The sequence below is a fragment of the Scleropages formosus genome, chromosome 16 (genome assembly GCF_900964775.1).
Source record: "Scleropages formosus chromosome 16, fSclFor1.1, whole genome shotgun sequence".
Classification (NCBI taxonomy): Eukaryota; Metazoa; Chordata; class Actinopteri; order Osteoglossiformes; family Osteoglossidae; genus Scleropages; species Scleropages formosus.
In genome coordinates this window covers 23890365-23912797 of record NC_041821.1, presented here as the reverse complement: position 1 = coordinate 23912797, position 22433 = coordinate 23890365, and the positions used below count along the sequence as shown (strand labels likewise).

General features: G+C 37.8%; 1 protein-coding gene across 1 annotated transcript in view; it reads left to right on the top strand.

Moving 5' to 3' along the window:
• Positions 1-7615: 7615 nt before the first annotated feature.
• Positions 7616-22433, top strand: part of klhl14 (kelch-like family member 14) — a 47719-nt gene continuing 32901 nt past the window's right edge. Inside the window, exon 1 of the mRNA XM_018750895.1 lies at positions 7616-8490. Within this exon, the coding sequence (XP_018606411.1) occupies positions 7616-8490 (875 nt within the window). The remainder of the gene's footprint in view (positions 8491-22433) is intronic.

Genomic DNA, 22433 nt, shown 5'->3' with positions numbered 1-22433 from the left:
ATTTTGTCATTGGCTGTATAGCCTCTGAAGGCTAATTAACTCATAACCATTAATAATACATAAAGAAGCCCCGTGGTTGTGAATTAAAGGAGCCAGAGACCATTTTAGCATGCTTTAATAAATTACACTGATCATTCATGAACATTTTGAAATTGTCATATCCCACAATAAATAGGTGTGACAGTTGAACACTGAAGGCAGATTCATCAGCATAATCTTCTTGTAACAATTGCATGGGGACCCTAGAAGGCAAATATAGTGTAAAGTGTTTGGGGGTACAAACAGTAAAAATATAGAAATGTTGCATTCATTAAAAATAACATTAGCAAGAGCACATAAGGAGGCACACAAGTTTTGGAAAATACACATGTCCAGTCAGCACAATGTTAGTATTTCCTGGTGGTGATGTTGTACTATGAACTTTACACTTCCACACTAATAAGACCTTTGGGCTGTTTAGATATCCTTCAAACAATGTGAAAAAATTCATTTCTGGAACAAAAATCCAGGGTGGTCACTAAGTAGGTCTAACTATTGAAACTAACTACATCTACTGAACATAACAAGCTTGACTAACTACACTAACCGAATGTCACAACCAAGCCTAATTTAACTAATTACAAACATTGGATATCTTGATTTTATTATTATTTTTCAGCATAGTGAAGCTTATTTTTAATAATGAGCTACAGTTTATCCAAGAGCTCTCTTTCAAATTAAACTTACTGTGCACGTAACACCTTAAAAAAGAATTTTTTTTCACTGAATCATTAAATCTTTAAAGTATCGCAAACTGAACTGAGCATCAAAGTAGCAAAGAAATAATTATTACTTACAAGTAATATTTGAATTCTTATTTTACTTGTTCATTGTAAGATGAAACGTATGTAATGCCAGAACAATCAATCCATCCATCCATCCAACCATCATCAAGAACCACTTGTCCTGAGCGGGTGGGGGGGTCGTGACGAGCCGGAGCCTTACCTGGCAACACAAGGTGTAAGGCTGTAGGGGGAGGGGTCAGACCAAGGACGGGAAGCAAATCTATCGCAAGACACCCCAAGCAGGGTCCAAACCACCACACAGCGGTCACTGGTTGAGCCCACCATGCCACCACACCCATGCCAGAACTAGCAGAATTTTATTTTAGGAAGTGAAATTGTATTAAGGGACTAAGGAAGCTGAACTGAATTTGAAATTCGATTTTTCATACTGAAATAATAACAATAATTCAGAGGAATTCAGCTGTTTCACTATATGTAAATTTCCATTCCATCATAATTAGTAAAATTTAGAACATTTGAATTAGAATTAAAATTCAGAATTTAAAAATGTTTGACAGATACATAGATCCATCATAAATAGATAAACAGAAAGATAGGCAGAATTAAAAAAAAAACAAAAAAATACATAAATGCATACTTTTTTCATCCTAGAAAAAAAAATTGCACAAGGCGAAAGCAGCAACTAGTAACAAGAATCAAGAAGTGAAAGAAAGGGCACTGGAATGAATGAATGAATGAATGAATGAAAAATAATGAAATAAATAGGAGACGGTGGGAAGTGTAAATAATAGACAGTTGTGCAAACAGCTAAGAGGTATAGAAGGGATACTGTCTGCTCAGTACCACTGCAGCAATAAGCAATGGCTATTGGCAGAAATAGCCTCAGGTAGCACTCCTTCGTGCAGCACAACTGGACCTGTCTATTGTTGAATGAGTTCCTGTTAATTTAGGAAGATATACATAAGGTGGTATATGGAATCACAGTGCATGAGCCTAGGAGTCCTTCCCTTTAGCACTTCCTCCAGAGTCCAACCTAAACCCTAGGATGAAGCTAGCCTTCTTGATCAGTTTGTTGGCTGAATATCTGCAGATAAGCAATACAAGAAAGAGCTCTCCTCACATAGTTGATTTGAAACAACTAAATTACCCTGAAAGGTATACAGTATTAGGAACAGCAGAAGGAAGTATACATGCATTGGTTCATTAATTTCACTTGTTTAACACTTTTAAGAACTGCCTGCAAGAATTCATAAATTTAAAAACCCTTTAAAAAAAAACAAAAAAACAAAAAAAAAACATGATTTTACTCATAATAGGTCATTAGTAAAAAGCCTGTAAGAGAGGAAAGTCTAAATGTTTTGCAAAAATTTTGCTGGGAACAGCCCAGCGAACTGTTATTTCCATGACAAAGGCAGTGATTCTTAACCATATCATCAATGGGCCAAGTTTTGTAAACAGGACTGCTAGAATAGTTACAACATGATTTCCATGTAGTTAAATATATAAATAAATGGAAGGGATTTGTTTTGCTTAGAAACTGTTGAGCAGTTATATAGTAGATATAACCTATGAAGTGTAGACAAACTGAGATACTGAGATAATTCCTTATTCCATTGTCAAAACTACAAATGACTTTACAGGTATGGAGAGAAAAAAAATGGTGACTGTTTTGTAGAAGGCTGAAGGATCTGATTATAGAGCAATAGTAGATCATTTAACATTGTGTGGTGTTATAATAAATGGAGTCAAAGTATTGTGAGACTGACATAACACCAAATTAACCAAAACTAAATCTCACTGTTTGAGGACCTTAAATAATACATCATAGCTCTGGTACAGTGGTGAGGGAGTACAAACAGTAATGTTGGATTGATAGTTTGCCTATAAGGGTCAAAGATTAATATTAAAGATTTGAATGGTTTTGGAATCCAGCTCTGGGTTTTATCCTCTCCAGTTAAATTAGCCAAATAGCAAAGTGGTATCAAATGAAAACACAAGTACAATGCTGTTGCTTTTAACAATTACACACACACACACACACACACACACACACACACACACACACACACACACACACACACACACACATTTTCAGAACCGCTTGTCCCATACGGGGTCACGGGGAACCGGAGCTTACCCGGCAACACAGGGCGTAAGGCCGGAGGGGGAGGGGACACACCCAGGACGGGACGCCAGTCCACCGCAAGGCACAATTAATTTTAATTAAATGGCAATTATGAAACAATGGTAAAGATTGTCTTTAAGTACTGCATATGCTCAAATTTTGGTTACTTTGTGGTGTAGAATAAATGCATGTCTTCTTTCTAGTTTTTGGGGTTAAATGATGTTGGGCAACATGTTGCAACATTCATTAAGAACCAGTGTTAGTTATTCAATGAAAAGTGTCAGTAACAGTGCATATGACAGCAAATGGTAATTATGTGTAATTTATGTTTAAAATGAATGCTTGGTACATTTTAAAAATTTTGTACAATGTAGGTGTAATTCTGTTATGGCCCCTGGAAAGTAAAGCTGGAAATGTATATCCAAGAAATATTTGCTTGCACGGTAAAACACATGAATAAAGTAAATCATAAAAGATTTTTGTAATTTAATTGCTATTATACATTTTAACAAGGCACTTTATTTAACTTCAGTGCTGCAGTACACTTGGTATTGTAACTTAGTAATTATGTCTACTTCTAACGAGTTGAAGATGGATAAGATGTTCCCTTGCTGTCTTTGAACTGCACAAACCTCAGAGGCAGTACACATAGGTGGTGTAGTGGTTAAGGTAATAGGTCCCTGGAGAGAAACTGTAGTTTTAAGCCTGAAAATGAGCTTAACCCACACATAATGGAAAAGTTAAAGTTAAGAAATTACACATTGCCTTGCTAATGTGTGAAACTGCAAAATGCTGCAATGCATAATGCTTTTTTTAAACTCTCACTTGCTCAGTCACTGTTGTTAATTGCTTGTCCGAGTCAGGGTCATGGCATTCCAGAGCCTATCCCAAAAACCACAGGGCTAGTCAGGGTACACCGTGGACAGAGCACCAATATTTTGCAGGATTTCTTAAACTTAATGTTCAAAATGTGTATGTTAATGCTGAACTGGAAATTTAGTGAACATGTTACCAAAAGTCAATACGTCATATAGGAAAACAGTGATTTTGTAGCACAAACAATAAATACACAGGTTTATAACCATTTATATCTCTTTTGTCCAAAAAGCCAAGTTTACATGCAAACCTGAAAGTCCAGAAACCACTTCAAGCATTTTCTTATGAACATGTAACATAACTAGATGGTGCAATGCACATGGTGCTTTGGAGAAAAGCATCTGCAAAATGAATAGATGTAAAAAGGTAGCGAACCAAGTAAATCCCTTGTTAACTAGTTTACTTGTGTGTTGTATTCATACCAATTGACAATAATCGTGTTTATTATTAACTTCAGATTTTTAAAAATATTTACAGGCTAGGTTTATGCTGCATCTGTATTGTTTCATTATTGCTTAAATTTAGCTAATTGTAATATTGTAAGTGACACAAAGGGAATACAAGTCTTCTGAAAAGTACCCGAAATATCACTGAATGAGGGTGTCAACATCACTTGATAGGCATGGTAAAAAACAAATATATGTGCAAGAAAAGCTAAAAGACTTTTGCTGCTGTGGGTGTGAATTTGACTGTAACAACATGTATTTAGTATTTATTTTCAAACTGCATGTTAATATAATTTCTGTATACACTCTGGATGCCAAATGTATCAAATTTAGCTTTTTGATTGCATCTATATTTCTGCCATATAGACCACAAAATCACTCAGTAGTCAAGGTATTAAATTAAATATGTTATGATGCATCAAAAATAAATGATTAAATTTATTTGTGTTAATAACCATAGTAGCAGTGAAGTGGCCTGGACTCCTTCTGGTCGGTGCTATTTCCGCAAAACAGCTCATCCTGGACTCCTCCCCACTAACCCTTTCCTGTTTGGGATTTTATTATTGCATTATTATAGGATTTCCTTATTAACTATAACTTCTGTGTTACAGTAAAGGAAATGCAGTAATAACTTGTAAGTGACCAGAGAACAGCTGCACGTCAACTGTCTGCCCTTCATTACACAGTTCACCATAAGAATCAGGAAGCACTACAGAGGTGACAGGTTTCCCTTTTTCTCCCATGGACAGTCCACCAGTCACTAAGTTTTTCATCACTTGTCACTGGTCACTGTGTACATCTTTCTATATCAGTTGGATGCCACGTACATCCTTCACATTATATACAGCAAATTACTGTGTGCACGACCTCCCGACCATCCCAACTCTGTAGTCCCCGTAGTCACTCCTCTTATGTTGTATTTATCATTTTTATATATAGTCTATCTATAGTTTATGTAGTATAAGACACTATGAAGTGCTGAATTCAGTGTCTGTAATAAACGCATTTGAAAACTTTTTAAATACCAAAGATCTATGAGAAGAAGACTAGCCCAACATGTCTCATGAACATCCTTGAAATGGGTGTAAGTGAATTGCTCAGCTGCACAAGTCTCGTTGTAAGGAAGCTGCATGCAAGCTCATACCCCAGTGCTAATCGCTGAACAAGTGATACTTGCCTCCCCAGAACTGGGACTGGATGTGCTTTGACAGCCCTTTCACAGACCCCTTTCACATAGGAAACATGCAAAGATCAGAGCCCAACATCACACATTGTTTGCACTAATCTGAGCAGAATATCCACAAATGTACACTGAGCAAAGATTAACAATGATTCATGCAAATTATCTTGGTACATGTTTATTACTGTATTTCTGAGCAGTTAAAAAGATCTTTGTTCTGTACACTCTCCAGTACACTTTAAAAGGGCTGTGCATGCAGCTGAACAAGGCCTTAAATTGAAACAATACAAAAAAAGAGAAAACAGAATTTTATTTTATCTGATTTTATTTAATTTAATTTCACTCTTTTTCTGCAGCACATCCTGTAGAAATGTGTGATGCAGGTGCGCAGGGAAAGTTAGCAGATTGCTTAGAGCACCTTATTTTTGAAAGACTGGAGAGGCAAGAGCAGCAGTAGGAGATGAAGGGTTGTTTTGGCGATGGAGATTAAGGCAGGGGTTTTTTGTCATCTGTGCGAGACAAGCCATTCATCCATTCAGTTCACAGCCAAAAAAAGGCTGCTCCCAGAAATTAGCAGTTTCAGCTCAGCAGCAAAGTCGCCGGGCTGTGAAGGCAGAGAGAAATTGACTAATTAGCAATGCGCACTAAAACTTGACGGTTCTCTCTATAAGAGCGAGGGAGAGACTCGTTTTTTCTCCCCCTCTCTCCTTCTTTCTTCCAAAGATGTTTGAAATCGCAGTCATTTACGCTCGACAGTTTTTACAATAGCCTTGAGCCATAATTTTGCGAGTCTCTCCAGCATCCATCCCCCTGCACGGTCTCTCTCCACCGGCCATGCACGACCGTTTCTCTCCCCAACCGTGGATTTCCTATTACTCTCGTTACGACTCACTGAGCCCCAGGCCCAAGGATAATGATGTGTTGTTTCTTGGTAGCATAATTTGTCACACGTATATTTCTTCTTCTTCTTCTCTTGCAGAAAGCACAGCTCCCTCTCATACACTCACACACTTCTTGCTAATTCAGGAGAACAAATGATCAACGACAAAAAATAAAATGTGAAGTAGTGTCCACACGAGTTGGAATCAATGATAATTTTGAGGCATCGACCATAGCGTTTAAAAAAGGAAAGGATTTATTTTTTTTTAAAAAAAGAACAAAGGAAAGTCAAGTAAGAACCTTCAAGACCCGAAGCTTACTTTTCTTGTCAAGCACGTAAGTCAGGTAAGTTCGACTTGTGCTGTATAGCGAGCTTCACACATTGTTTAGTTGTGACAGGCGCCTATTGAGTGTTGCTGCGAAGCAGCGGGAAGCTCGCGCCAAACGTGGCATTTAAGCGCACCTTCTGCCTGCACAAATATTATACCGGCATTGACGCGCGTGCGGCACCTTTTCGATGTTTAAGTGTTTCGATGCTGTTTAACTGTTTAAATCAGTCGCTTTTTTTTCCGCTGTGTTCCATGTCGGAGCTGTGTGTGTGACTAACCCTAACTCCGAAACAAGACGGTCGCAATCGCTCCGCGCACACGACACAGCACAGGGGGACAAACGAAGAGCTTTTGCGCTGCCCTATGCGCCTCTTTTCGTATTTTTATTGCAAAGTGTTTTCTTTTGTGGGCGCTGCTGGATTAGCTTCAACACAACGCTCCGCTCGAATGCTAAAGAGCCCCACTGTACCTTTACGGGGCTGCCTTTTCTCCCCTGGTCGCCAGCAACTTAACTTGCATTCGAGAGGAAGGTGCTGCAGTGTCTCCATCCCTAGTTTGTTTTGTCTCCGTCTTTCCGAGCCGCAGCCTGCTTTTTTTTTTTTTTTTAAACTATCGCTTTTACCACAAAACAAACATGACAGACGCCGCCGTGTAAAAAGCACACGTTTTGAAAAAAAAAAAAAGCAACATGATGCGATAAATACGTGGCTTTATTTAACAATAAAATGTCATCTTTTTTTCACCACAGGTCAGGTTAAAGTTTTAATGTCAAAAAGTCCCCCAAAAACGAAGGGTGCGAATAATTTGGTGATATTTGTTGCAAAAAGGCATCGCCGTGTACAGTAATGTGTCACGGTGGTGGTTCAGTTGCACTGACTGGGCGATGTTATGTTACATGTCTAAGTTCACCAGAGGGAGATAGATGGTGGCGCGAGGAGATGTGTGGGAATAAGAGCGCGCGCCTGCTTCGTTCGTAGGTGGCCGAAGGGAACGTCATGTCCAGATCGGGTGATAGAACGTCCACCTTTGACCCGACACACAGCGACACGCTGCTGCACGGGCTCAACTTGCTGTGGAGGAAGCAGCTCTTCTGCGATGTGACTCTTACTGCCCAGGGACAGCAGTTCCATTGCCACAAAGCTGTGCTGGCGTCCTGCTCTCAGTACTTCAGGTCTCTCTTCTCCAGCCACCCGCTGAACAATGAGGGCATTTCCAGCAAGGACCAGGGGAGCAGCGGAACCCCCTCCTCCTCCCCCGATGAGAAGCTTCTGGCAAGCCCCAGATCCATCAACAACCTGGTGCTACAGGGCTGCTCCTCCATTGGGCTGCGGCTGGTCTTGGAGTACCTGTACACTGCCAACGTGACCCTTTCCCTGGACACTGTGGAAGAGGTGCTTTCTGTCAGTAAGATACTCAACATTCCCCAGATCACCAAGCTTAGTGTGCAGTTCCTCAATGACCAGATCTCTGTGCAGAACTACAAGCAGATCTGCAAGATTGCTGCGCTCCATGGGCTCGATGAGACAAAGAAGCTGGCAAACAAGTACCTGGTGGAGGACGTGCTGCTGCTGAACTTTGAGGAGATGTGCAGCATGCTGGATGCACTCCCGCCTCCGGTGGAGTCGGAGCTGGCACTCTTCCAGATGTCGGTGCTATGGCTGGAGCATGACCGTGAGACGCGCATGCACTACGCCCCCGACCTGATGAAGAGGCTGCGCTTCGCCCTCATCCCGGCCCCTGAGCTGGTGGAGCGGGTCCAGTCTGTCGACTTCATGAGGAGTGACCCCGTCTGCCAGAAGTTGCTGCTGGATGCCATGAACTACCACCTGATGCCCTTCAGACAGCACTGCCGGCAGACCGTGGCCAGCAGGTGAGGGGGCACAGGGCCGGCGGGGGACCGGCGGGGGACCGGTGGGGGAGGGGTAGATGGCAATGTGGCTCATGCTAGTTGGGCATTATTTCTGGCTGTTACCCAAGCTGCTCTTCACTCGTAGGGGGCTAGCGACCTTCGGATGACAGACCCCCCTCATAGACACAGATACTTTTTTTTTTGTGAACAAGGCTTATGAAGAAAAGGTCTTAACAAAGTATACAATACACCAGTTTTTATTGAGAATATTCAAAATGCAGATTAATGGCTACTGAGATTAATTAAATGGGGATTTGTTTTTTGAAACACATTAAGCATGTTTACATGTATTCATAGAAAACCTCATCTAATTCTTCTTGAAAAAAATATTTAAATTCAGCTTTCAGAGAAGTTTCACAGAATTCAGACAAATATGTGAGCAGCAATCATAATAATAATATTAATTCTTTATCTTCAGTGAACATGGTGATGGCCATATGTGTTGCTGGTGTAGTAATTCCTCATCTATTTTTACAGTAGGGAAGTTAGCTTCTCAACTATTCAGATCATCATGTACAGCAATGCAGTACACATTAGTAAAATCCTTTTGCACTGTGTCATAAGCACAACTCATTGCTTACTAAATTGCTGTTCAGGATTGAACCCATCCTCTTCTTCTTTGCCTCTTCTGAGTTTAGCCAGAAATTGGAGACGTAGAAACTAAAACTACGCTCTCTGCTGAATATTGACTAATCAAAGATAAATAAATCGGTAGGTAGGTAAATGAAAATATTAATTTGAGCAGCATATAATTGATTTACTGGCCCTTGAAGCACCAAAATGATATAAATGAAAACCAAGATCATAGTGTAGGATTCAGATTTAAGGGATATATCATGATTATGCAAGTATGTTAATGACAACATTTAAGATGCCTGGCATAAGTGAGAGTAGCAATTAAATGTCAGTGAGTTAAAAGACTTCTTCGTGCTGCTCCTTTTACTGGCATCATGTGTCCAGTGCGTCATGTTTGGGGTCTAAAAGCAAGGAAGAGTGAACCAGGGAACATATGCAGCAAATCTGGCCAAGGAGTTCCCTGGTGTCACTGAAATCTCAAACTGTCAGTGCTTCGTCCTAAAAGTTACTGTACTCTGTACTCAGTTTGTCTGTGCGCATTAAAGAAATCTTGGGTTACAGGAAGTAATATATTTTAGCACATATATTGGTTACGAAGGAGTTACTGTATGTCATATTACGTTATCAATAGTCTGCAACAGATGTTTGGAAGGTATACAGTTTACTTCTCACTCAAAATGTAAATGATGTGTGACACTGGCACATATAATTGAACAGTATATTGAAAAACACTACTGGCAGACATTTTTTTTTTTAAATAATGCAATAGAGTGCTATAGAAGGAAAGGTTACTTTTTGTGACGATATTACTACCATTCATTATGAAATATGTCTGATCTGTTCTCTTTTAATGTAAGAATTTCAGATGTTTTGCAAAAGACAAGTTCCAAGGAAATATTTCACTAACATTACAGCAGAAACCTAAAGGATGAGTTATTTATTGGCGCAGATATGAAAAGCTACAATTTTTTTGTAGTCTTGGACACAATTATAACCAGTGCTCAGCAGCTTGAATCATTTCTTTACATAAATTGAGATTTTCACTGAATTTCTTTAATATTAAATTATTTAAAACTGATTAAACATAGGCCTGTTTTTTAAGTTTTGTATAAAAAGATCCTTTATCAAACAATAGGCCTATATTTAATTATAATTTGTCCCTGTTTTCTAGGCATGCTTTTCATTTTTACTGTCATAAATTAATATTTTGTATTAGCTCAGATAGTGTCAAACAATAGCAAATTGTAGTTTTGTTTGCCTGTCAAAATCAGCAGCAAAGCAGCAAACCTTGGATCTAAGGTGATCAGTCAAGTTTGATATACTGTATATATAACATTGAACATATATTGTCAAATATTCAAAGCTATATAATAAACCGAGTAATGCATGTTAATGTTTGTAATTCAGTTAATCTCATATATATAGTATATGTATGTGTATATACAGTATATTTATATATACACATATATAAAAATATATAAAGCACGCACACATGTATAATTTTTTTTGGATTAACATATACCACTGATTTGTATTAATGAATGTTTACAAAAATTCAGAAGAGTGACAAAATTTGAAACCAAGAAAATGTAGAAAATCTGTATATTCTACAAATATATATATTGTTTAAAGAATGCTTGGTGTTAAACATGTGCCGAGACTCATAATGAAACAATACATAGGAAAATCTGTCTAGTTTACCCATACCCTGGTATTGACAAAAATTTGCTGTTACAAGCAAGTGAAATTTGTCCATTGAGTTTGATTTACAGTCTGTTCTTTACAGTTATATGAAGGTTTTAAGGGGAAAAATATTCAAAAGCTGTGGTCTTTTATGATGCAGTGAATATACAAGAAATGTGACATGAGAGCCACCAAACCACCCTCTTTTATGATACAGAGGTGTATGCAAAAAATTGCCAGCAACATCAGAGCCACTACATGGGTCTGTCATGGGTATCTCTATTTGTAGGTCTCTCCTATGTAGGTTTATCTGTGTACATTTATCATCTCTGGTTTCTTATTTTAGTCTCTGATATGCATATTATCCCTGAGATTGTAGATACGTATAATAGCATTTCGTACCTGTAATTTTTGCAAATGTTCATAGTGATTATAATTGTGTATTTACAAGTCATACTTTAGGAAATACTATGACAATGGTTATGAGCCTTATGAAGTATTTATATAAAGTAACAAGCTGCTCTTCCTTTTCTGTTTATGTAATTGTGTTTATTTGGTTAACTGTTGTTGAATCACTGTGGCTTGGACGTAGAGTGCAGTACAGTGTGCTGTGAGATATGCGTACATCTTGCCGATGCACTGTAGGTATCTGCAGGACTGGGTTTAGGATATACTGCACTGGGATAGTTGTGTGTAACATTTACTGTATATTTGCATTTATTTGTTCAGAAGAGACTTTTCACCAATTTCACTTGCAGGTTAAGAACATACAGTATATTAAACCCCTTATATGAATAGATCTGAAATAGTGCAATCAAGCGCAATCAATTAAAAGTAGCCTTACTACACTTTGTGCAGTCTATATAATGTTGCAGCTTTTAAAGGGGCGAATAGGGAGGTTCATGTTTCATACTGTGTTCCTGACAAAACTGACATCCTAAAAAAGTCACTAATACATAATCTGCTAAGGGAAGTTCCTCCGGTATTGTACCATAATGTCATAATGAAAGCGCTTGTACAGATAAACAGCTGTGCTATGCAGGTCAAAGAAGTAGCATTTAAGGGGTGCTGCTTTGAGGGGATCCAAGTCATTCTACTAAGACAGTAGGAAGTAGCACCCCAAAAATAATATCAAATTTTCTTCAAAGTACTTCCCTGGATTTTGAAGGTTTTCTGTCTAAGAGCAAAGATGAGATGCATGGTTTGGAAAACTAATAAATTGCTGTGGTTTTTAAAATAAAAACCCCTTAATATGTTATGTGACTGTTCCTAGAAGGAGGCTATTTTGGTTTTGTTATTTTTCTTTATTTGATTTTTGCCTTTGTCCAAGGCAGTGTGAAATATTAGGTTTGTATATTGGGCCTATAATTGCAGATGGCACAGTATGTGTATGATTTGGAGTGAACTACAGGAACCCATGGGTCCCTGGTCACGGGAGATACCCTGGCACTGTATATCTTCCCCTACAGTGTTCTTTATCTCATCTGCATGATGCTTGAAGCTTGGAGAAACATGTTTAAAATGCAAAGAATTCCATATATGGGTTAAGTAACATGTATGTAGGAATTTGGTGATCGATTAACAATCTCTTCAATAACAGGTGGTTTAATGGCTGTAAAGATTTCTGACAAAAAGAAGCCTCCTTCTAACGTTTACTGCACTGCCACTTTTATCACCTTAATGTGATTCTTCTTTCGATTTTCTATACATGTGTTGTATCTGCTAGCTAATAAATAGGAACATGTCAGCATAACAATCTGATCTGGCTTTGGGAAATATATTTACTTTTAATCTGCAGTTTTGTCTGAAACAATCCTGTGTTTAATGGAGCTCCTAAATCCAGTTTATCCATTCTCAGTAATGTGTACAGCCTGATGTGGACAATGCACCTCAGCTAAAGACATTTGATGGTTGGGAGCAGCAGATAAGGTAGTGGTTAAGGATGTAGACTTGTAACTGAAAGTTGCCAGTTGAAGCCATATGCCCTTTTACTGATGCTGTACCCATGAGCATGGAACTTACCCTGAATTGCTCCAGTAAAAGACCCAGCTATATAAATGTGTCAAATACTGCCAATCTCTGGATAAATGTTTCAGCTAGAGAAAAGACAAATATAAATAATGGTTAGATCTCTTACAGCTGTCTGAGAACCCCACTCTTCACTGGTTGTTGTGTGCATAATTATGATGGAATACAAAAACAGCTAAATGATTAATGTAAATTATACATGCACAGTGGTCTTAAGAAGAGTGACACAGCTATGTACGTTAGACCATTTTTCTTATACAAGTTTTTAAATTCAGTACTGCAGAGTACTGAATTTAACATGGAATGGTAATCATGACTGTTACTTCTTACAATAAAAAAATACATTTCAAAATTTCAAAATGCATTTTATTGTCAGTCCTAGAGTAAGGCTTTCAATCATGATTGTAACATTTTTCATTCACTCAGTACTTATTGGTAATTAAAATGAAAAGCCTAAAGATGATGTTTTCTTTGGAAAAAAATTAACTCTTAAACAGCAACAGCATTCATCCAACCCTAACCCTAGAATTTTTTTTATACTTGTTATTCATAGCATTTATTTTAAGTTACATTTTCAATGTCTTATTGCTAAGTTGTTGGACATGCATTTTAAGTGAATTGGTGATAAAAAAAGAACCCCTCAAAATATACAGCACTGACTTCAAGTTTTTCTGAGATAAACTGTAAAATTTAGTGAAAGGTTGCAGATAAATATATTTTTCAGTATTTTGCTCTATGTATTTTCTATAACATTAACACATTTGTTGTTGCCGCTGTTACTACTGCCATCCCATATCCTAAAAAATGGCCAGATATAGTAACTCTGACTTATTAATAATATATCAGTAAAATAACTAAGAATCAGTAAGTGACAAGTTATCAAATACAATAATGATTAGAAGGGTTAGATAATTATGACATGTTGTTGATGAAGCAGTTATTATGCTCCACACACCCCACATTCTCATCCTGTGTGGAGTTTCAGCTTGTTTTTTGTCTACAGATTGCACTGGACTGCTATGACTGACATGCTACTAGTGTTACTTTTGTGGGTTTTTTTGCAGAAAGTGGATTTCTGTACGCTACCATGCAAAGCGCAGTCGAACACACTTGCTACCAAAGTACTCACTTCGGTCATTGATAAACTATATCCCTGATTTGTTCTTTTTCCCTTTTCCGCTCTCAAATTAAATTATAACTACTAGGCACATTCATTCTTTAACAGCTGGCAAATAAGCTATTAAAAATACTTGATGCTTTTTCCGTGTAGCTGCGAAAATTATTCAGAAACTTGCACTGCAAAGGTACACTTACAATAACAATAACACACCCAAAATCTTACACTGAGAGCAGTGCTTCATGAAACTTGGGGCACTGGCTCCTTAGTTTAATTGGGACCAGAATTCTGTTCATGAGTCATTTTGTTTGTAATTCCAAAGTTACTTGTAGCTCTAGGTTGCAATTAATAAAAGCTTGCTTATATAGCCAGCCCTCCCCTAATATTTCGGTGAAGTTCTGTAAATATCCGTGATACTGCTATGAAAAAGGAAAATACTTTTCAGCAAATTATTTTGTTTTTTTGTTTAAACAATATTAAAATTAAATCCAATTTATGATTACATTGTCTCCAAAAACACCTATTTAATATCAGTTGTTGACAGACTTATGCCATAAGCACGTGCAAAGTTTGTCATCTTGTCATTAATCACTGACACTCATGAACAACAACAGCAGGATGCACTCCTTTAGTGTTTGTATGCATTTTGCTGATATTAATGTGTAAATACATGTATTTTATTGACTCATTCCATAAGTGCATTTTGCACCCACTCTGGTATATACAATACTTTTAGAAAATAGGTAAGCAGAGAAAATGAAACTAAAAATAAAAACTATAGAAAATGTGTGCATCCTCTACTGTGTCTTTTGTAACACTAGGAAACTATAGTAATTAGTGGCTACATGTGTCTTCAGTCATTTACAGAAAATTTGTGTCAGTCTGCAAAAATCTAAATAGCTTCTTTAATATCCAGAAACTTGAGTTAGGGTTGGATTTTTGGGAATAAATTAGGATTGAATAAAAGAGGATAGCTGTGTTGGAAAAAACAGATATGTTTACAGTTGATTTTCTCAGTCACTTGCAAAATACTGCATAATTTCTCATTTGAAATTGAATATTCAGTCATACTCTGAGACATGTCCTTTTCAGTTACAAGAATTTTGAGTTTATGAAAAGTTTTGGGGGGGGTTGCGGTGGCGCAGTGGGTTGGACCGGGTCCTGCTCTCCAGTGGGTCTGGGGTTTGAGTCCCGCTTGGGGTGCCTTGCGACGGACTGACGTCCCGTCCTGGGTGTGTCCCCTCCCCCTCCAGCCTTACGCCCTGCGTTGCCGGGTAGGCTCCAGTTCCCCGCGACCCCGTATGGGACAAGCGGTTCAGAAAGCGTGTGTGTGTGTGTGTGTGTGTGTGTGTGTGTGTGTGTGTGTGTGTGTGTGTGTGTGTGTGTGTGTGAGAAAAGTTTTGCTTAGTATTCCTGCTTTGGTTTACGTGGCATTCATTCGTATTTATGAGGACTGAATGTAGATTATACATTGGTTCTTAAGTAACATTTACCTGTACATTTACATACACACAACCGGCAAATTAGAGTCACCCGTTCACTGGAACACACATCTCTGGACTGTGGGAGGAAACTTTTGCAAATAGCGCAACCAAAATGCTGTGAAACTCCATGTTGGCTTGTTCTGTGTGTGCAAATTCTTTGTTTGTTTTATTTTCATTGATTTATTTTGTCTTTATAAATAAATAAATTGAATTGATACATAATGTAATACATTAATACTGAGTATTATATGTACGTATATTTGTGAGCATTTTGATAAGTGTGAAGTATGTAATAGCTGTGAAAGAGCTGAATGAGTACAGGTAGACATCCATACCAAATTAGAGAGTATTTACTGAAAGGTAAACTCTCTTGTTAGTTGTATTATGATAACTAATGTTAACCACTGAACTAATTTTGGCCATTTTAGAGGGATTTCATGATATTTTAAAAGAAATGGGAGTCAATTTGGGGGCTCAAGAACAGCTAAAACTGAAAACTTGGAAACTAATGGCAGTTACATCTTCCACTTACGAAAATGGACCAGAAGAGACATTTTCAGAAACATATTACCCTTGTAAGTTGGGGTACACTGTATACTGAAATTAGAGCATATTCTGAGTATACAGCAATGCTTTATTTTCTCTCAGAATGCAAAACAGATGTTTTCTTTGGGCCTTTATTAAATTTTATTATGCAATTTATAAAGTTTTTAGGTTCTCTGAACACCCAAAACGTAAAAAATTTGAAATGGTCAGCTTTTAGATAGCCTGTAGTTTATTTGTTATACTTTATTATAAAATGTAAGAGGATTGACCAAGGCAAGATCTTGAAACAACAGAGTAAGACACTAGTTTCTGTAAATTAGATCAATCAGTAGAGGAAAAACAAGAGAGACCAAATGATGTTTGTTTTGTGTTTCAAGAGCCACAAAAAGTATTGTAATTCTTGAACAGATTGTGCATCGTAATAACTGCAACATAGTAGAAAAGATTACACAGATAATTGTATGATTTTACTGCTTCTGACCTATCCATGACCCTTTAACTGAGCACAGTGATACATTGATCCAAGATATTAAGTGTTCAGCTGCTTCACGGCAGACTGAATAACACAGAATATTCAAATCTTGTTTTGCTTAATTTGGAATGACAATTATACAGTACTGAAAGAAGTGTTTCAGACTGTCACAATTTTAAATATAGGAAATACTTGGAAAATCTTCGCAACTCAGTTGCTGTTTTAGTGACTAGATCAAAGACATTCACTGACAAAAGACTTAATAGGTAATATTATCCTATATTTTTCTCTGGTTCATAAGCGGTTACAGATGAAGTATTGTACACTCATAACTGATGTCAAATAAGAGCTGTGCCTTCAGTTATACTGATAACTCTTGCTAACCAGCTGGAAAAAAGAAAGACCATTAGGAGGCAGGAGGATGCACTTTCCCATGTTTTCACAACTCTTTTTTCACATATACATGTAGTTATTCTGCTAGATACAAGTCTAACACTCAAGACACCAACTGAGATCTCCAGCCCTCTTTCTTCATGCAAGTTTTCCTTTTTTACCATATGATGCCATGACCTTTAGTTCTGTTCACCTTGTCACTGATATTGTAGTTCTTACAACCACTGCCCCTTAAATTTGGTCATTGTCTTACATAGCCGCTACTCCGGCATTGTATGTGAATGTTTGTTTGTGTACCTTATTATTTAAAAAAAAAATGTAGAAAGGTTATCAGGACAACTGCTTGTCCTGAGCGGGGTTGTGGAGAGCCGGAGCTTAAGCCAGGAGCGCCGGGCTTGTCGCCGGGGTGGGGGGCGTACCCTGAACAGGACGTCAGTCCGCCGCAGGGCACCCCAAGCAGGACTCAAGCCCCAGACCCATCACAGAGCAGGCACTGGCCAAACCCACTGCGCCACTGAACCCCCCAGAAAAAGACTGAAGAAAAATTAAACAGCTATTTAAAACATTATTACAGTCACACACACATTGTCTGAACCGCTTGTCCCATACGGGGTCGCGGGGAGCCAGAGCCTAACCTAGCAACACAGGGCGTAAGGCTGGAGGGGGAGGGTACACACCCAGGACGGGATGCCAGTCCGTCACAAGGGACCCCAAGCGGGACTCGAACCCCAGACCCACCAGAGAGCAGGACCCAGTCCAACCCACTGTGCCTTCACCCCCCTATTACAGTCATTAAATGCTAATAAATTGATGAGTTGATGGCCAGGTTTACATATATCAATTTTGTCCACCATAGCATTCAGTCATCAACTCCAGTCAACATGGAGTGCTGGTATCATGACCAATCTCCTCAGGTATTGTCAGAGGTGAAACAGACATGATAACAAGACTAGAGATACTTATACTACATGGGACAGCTGGTAGTTTAGTGGTTAGAGTTACTGCATTGGGATCCAGAGGTCACAGGTTTGATCTCTCCCTCTGGCTGTAGTACCCTTCAGCAAAGTATTTACCCTGAATTGCTCCAGTAAATTTACCCAGCTGTATAAACAGGTAAGTAATTGTAACATTGTAAGTTGCTTTGGAGAAAAGAGTCAGCTAATTAATAAATTTAAATGTATACTAAGAGACAGCACATGAAGATACAGCAAACAGGAATTACATGTAGCGTGGATACAACAGAGCAAACAAATGAGTCTTTAGCCAGGATTTAAAGGGTAAGACAGACTGGACATTCCTGACAACATCTGACAGACTATTCCAAAGTTTCAGTGTTCTATAGCTAAAGGCTTGACCTCCTACTGAGATCCTATTGATCACAGGTACTTTAAAGTAGCCCATGTCGGATGAACAAAGACAATTTTCGGGAATATAAGCAATAATCTCTCTTACATAAACTGGAGCAATGCCATTTACTGCCTTAAGATTTTGAAATCTTCTCTAAACTTAACCAGACACCAAAGAAGTGATTTATGAACCAATATTACAGTATAAGGGGGGCATGGTGGCGCAGTGGGTTGGACCGGGTCCTGCTCTCCGCTGGGTCTGGGGTTCGAGTCCCGCTTGGGGTGCCTTGCAACGGACTGGTGTCCCGTTCTGGGTGTGTCCCCTCCCCTTCTGGCCTCACGCCCTGTGTTGCTGGGTAGGCTCCAGTTCCCCGTGACCCCCTATGGGACAAGCGGTTCTGAAAATGTGTGTGTGTGTGTGTGTGTGTGTGTGTGTGTGTGTGTGTGTGTTACAGTATATGGTTGTACTTCCAAGTTCTTCTGACAATTCTGGCAGCAGCATTTATTAAATAAATTCAAATGTCTTGTGTCACTCAGCTGTCAGGAGGTATGTAAGATCCAAATTCAGTCCTCCTAAATGCAAAGAAATGTGTCGCAAACCCAGATAGGGGTACCAAATTAAACTCCTCGGAAATTCAAATTCTCATAACTCAAATTGGCATAACTCAAGGTATGACTGTAAAGATAATTTTCTTACATACAGTATGTCTGTTGCCAGATGTGCGATAGATTTCTTTCTGTATAAGAGGAAGTGTACAGTGCAAATTAGGAACTCATATCGGGATCTAATTTGACTTCTGTTTAGCAAAAAAAACTTTTTCACTGGACATGGTTTTCCTTAAATTAGTTCCATTATTTTGAAACAGCAGAGAAACAAAAAGATGCTTATAGACTGTTGCTTAAATATTACCATGAGTCACTATACTTCAGGTTAAAGTATTGGCCTATTAAATGATCAGATTGATTTTTTCCTTTCCAAAGTATAGCACAAGGGAACCACAAATTAGATAAAATGCTGATGAGGTATTTTTTCTCTGCTTTGTATTCTGTTCTGATTTGAGACATGGCATAAAGAATTTACCACTTACAGTATCTCTGCACATAAATGCAGAATATTTGCTTCATAAAACTTTCCACTGTTGTACCTCAGATCCATTTTGTTGTTTTCCATTGAAAAGATCAAAAACTAAGCATATCATTTCAATGGTTCATCAATGATTCATATTAAAATGCTACTCTAATTACTTGTATTAGACAAGGGACTTGCAATGTAAAGTAGATGAAAAAAAAAACACTAAGCATTGAGCACAGGCTAACATGTTGATTAGGTTCTGTGGTCTCATGGGCAGAATGAGGCTGTTGTCTCTGGTTATTATCACACAGTCCCATTGTCGTGGGGAAAAAGAATATGCCTTTGGGTTCAGGAACATCACAAGTCTACCTATCAGGCAAAATGAGTCTTTTTTCGATGGATTATTGTTATTCTGCAGTTGTGATATGTTTGCTGTGTGAGTGCTCCACAAGCCATGGCTATGAAAACCCCTGAAAATATGCTGATATAATACAGTATAATTATGGTTCACTTAAAAGTGTTTCTGATGTGAATTTTATATTATCGCTATTTTTTTTCTGAAATATTTCTTCTCTTCTCTTTTCTTCTCTTCTCTTCTCTTCTCTTCTCTAATTATCTATCTACATTATTGGTCACCAGGTGGAAATTCAGTTGCATACAGCAGCCAATCCATGTAGACACATAGGCACTACACAAACACATAGAACAAAGACTCTCAACAAAGTGCACAGATAATACAAATAGTTGCAAAATATGTATAAATTAAGTAAAATATGTATATATAAATATGAATACATATTTATATACACACATTTATACTGTATATACAGATGTAAAGTACGTATATGTATATAATAAATATTATTTATATTCATGTACATATAAGTGTGTGTACTGTATGTATATATATTAATAAATACATATCTACATTTCTTTACGCAATGTCTTTAAATTTTTTTTAGATTATCACTTGTCACGCAACTGATCACATTGTGAACTTTAATAGCTAATTAATTATAATATTTTATATATATATTACATTTCCATTTACATTTATTCATTTAGCAGATGCTTTTGTCCAAAGCGACATATATCTCAGCAAAAGTACAATTTATGCATTACATTAAGAGATGGAGACATAGCTGCAGACATGAAAGTCTCAAGCAAATATAAAAATACGCATATATTAGACAAAAGATTATATAAACTGTTTTATTTGATATATATAATATCTTATAAAACAGTTTCATGGTGCTTATGATGCCTGCAAAATCTTTCTCCCCAAAGTAATTATATCTGAAACAGTGAAGGCACTGTTTATCATGTATTAAAATACTGTTTAAGAAAAAAGAAATTTCCTTTACATGCTACAATGTTTGAGAATATAGAGGATATAGAGCTATTGCCCAAGTACAGTGTTACCAAAATGAAATATTGTAAAACAGATTACAAAACATTAATTATAAATGTTTTAATGGCTGTTAGTGTGAATAATTATAATGTAAATATGTAAGCTCGTCTTGGAAGTACAATATGTAAATATCTCAAAGTGGCCTTCGGTTTCAATCTCAAAGTTCCTTTTTTCTGTTCTGTTTTGCCTTGCTGTAGACACTCAACCCTCATCAAAGAGTAACAGCAATAATAGCTTATGAAAATATGTACCGTTTTTCATGTAACATTTCATTTTTCAGTACATTGGCATTTTTGCCCTTTACATAGTCATTTTACATCCATAACATTTCCTTTGTGCGGTCTTGGTATATGTACATCAAATATTGGAACCAGGCACTTGCGCTTACCCACATAGCTGATTCCTGACAAAACTCCCATCCTGAGTTATCAGTTCAGAGCAGACAGTGAACACAACAAAAACAAAGTAAACAGAGCAATCCAGTGGTGGGAAACCCATTGGCCAATGGCCATAGCAGGATAGTCTCTAAAAAATGTGTTTCCAATTCATTCAGTTTCGATTAACCAAATCATTATTATGTACTGCTGAAAAATTTTGAATGCATGTAATTGTACAATTGTTTATTTGATTATTAATCCATTTTGTTAAAAAAACTTTGTCACAAAGAGAAACCTATGATCAATAATAATGCTGGATGGAGTGACTCAGCAGATAGCACTGCTGTTTCACAGCCCCTAGATGGTGAGAGAACGTGAGAGAACATGACTGTGGACTGTGACTTGGATTCTGGATATGTGTCTAATAACCTGATTTGCTCAACATTTTCTTGGCTCTAAGCAAAATAATTTAGTCTGGATTTGACCAAATTGGTTTCAGTCAAAGATGGAAGTCCGAAATGGGGCCTTGTGAACAGATTTTGCCACATTGTTTCCAATACCCTGCTGTCCTTCCAGTGCATACAGTACTTCACCATCAAATCTTTGTGCTCAAATGGATGAGAAAGACAAGCTGGAGCACTTGATAAAAGCAGTAATTGAAAGAGTGAAATTGCACTGCAGTGGCACTGTTGATCATTCACTGTGTGAATGTTTGATGACTGAGCCGTAGAAAGGTTCCAGAATGGTTCACTATGCCCAACCTACAAATTCACATATTTCCAGTGGAAAAATGGCATGCTCAAAAATTTTCAGGCATTGAGAGTGAATGTCATGTGCAGTTTCTGACTGATGCAATGGGTCACTTTCATGAGCTGAACATGAAATTACAGAAAAACGGAAGACTCATATCAAAAATCAATCTGGGGCCATCTGGAAAATAACAGAGATACAGATTTTGGACTGGCATAGCTGCAGCTATATGTGGGTTAGCTGTGGAATTTGATGTGGGTATTTGACCATAACTGGCTCACTAATACCAACAGCTTCAACCTGGCATTCCAGTCCTTGAAAGATACATTTAGTTTCAGTGCTGAAAAATCATCCAGAGAATTTGTGACTTTGATTAGTGTGAATAAGCAAGAGTTTGATGCTATTATTACAGAGCCAGAAGTTAAGGCTTTGGCTAAAATGTGGCAGAACCTCTTGGAAGACAAGCGGTACCCTTCCCTGGAGGCTGCGGTTGGAAAAAAATTGTTTTCAGTGTTTGTGTCTACCTGGCTGTGCCAGTCAACTTTTTCTTCTGTGACTCAGCTAAAGTTGAAAAACCAATTTCACCTTGGTGGTATGAGTTTAGAAGCTGGACTAAGAACTGTGTTTTTGAATTTCAGAATCTCTCATT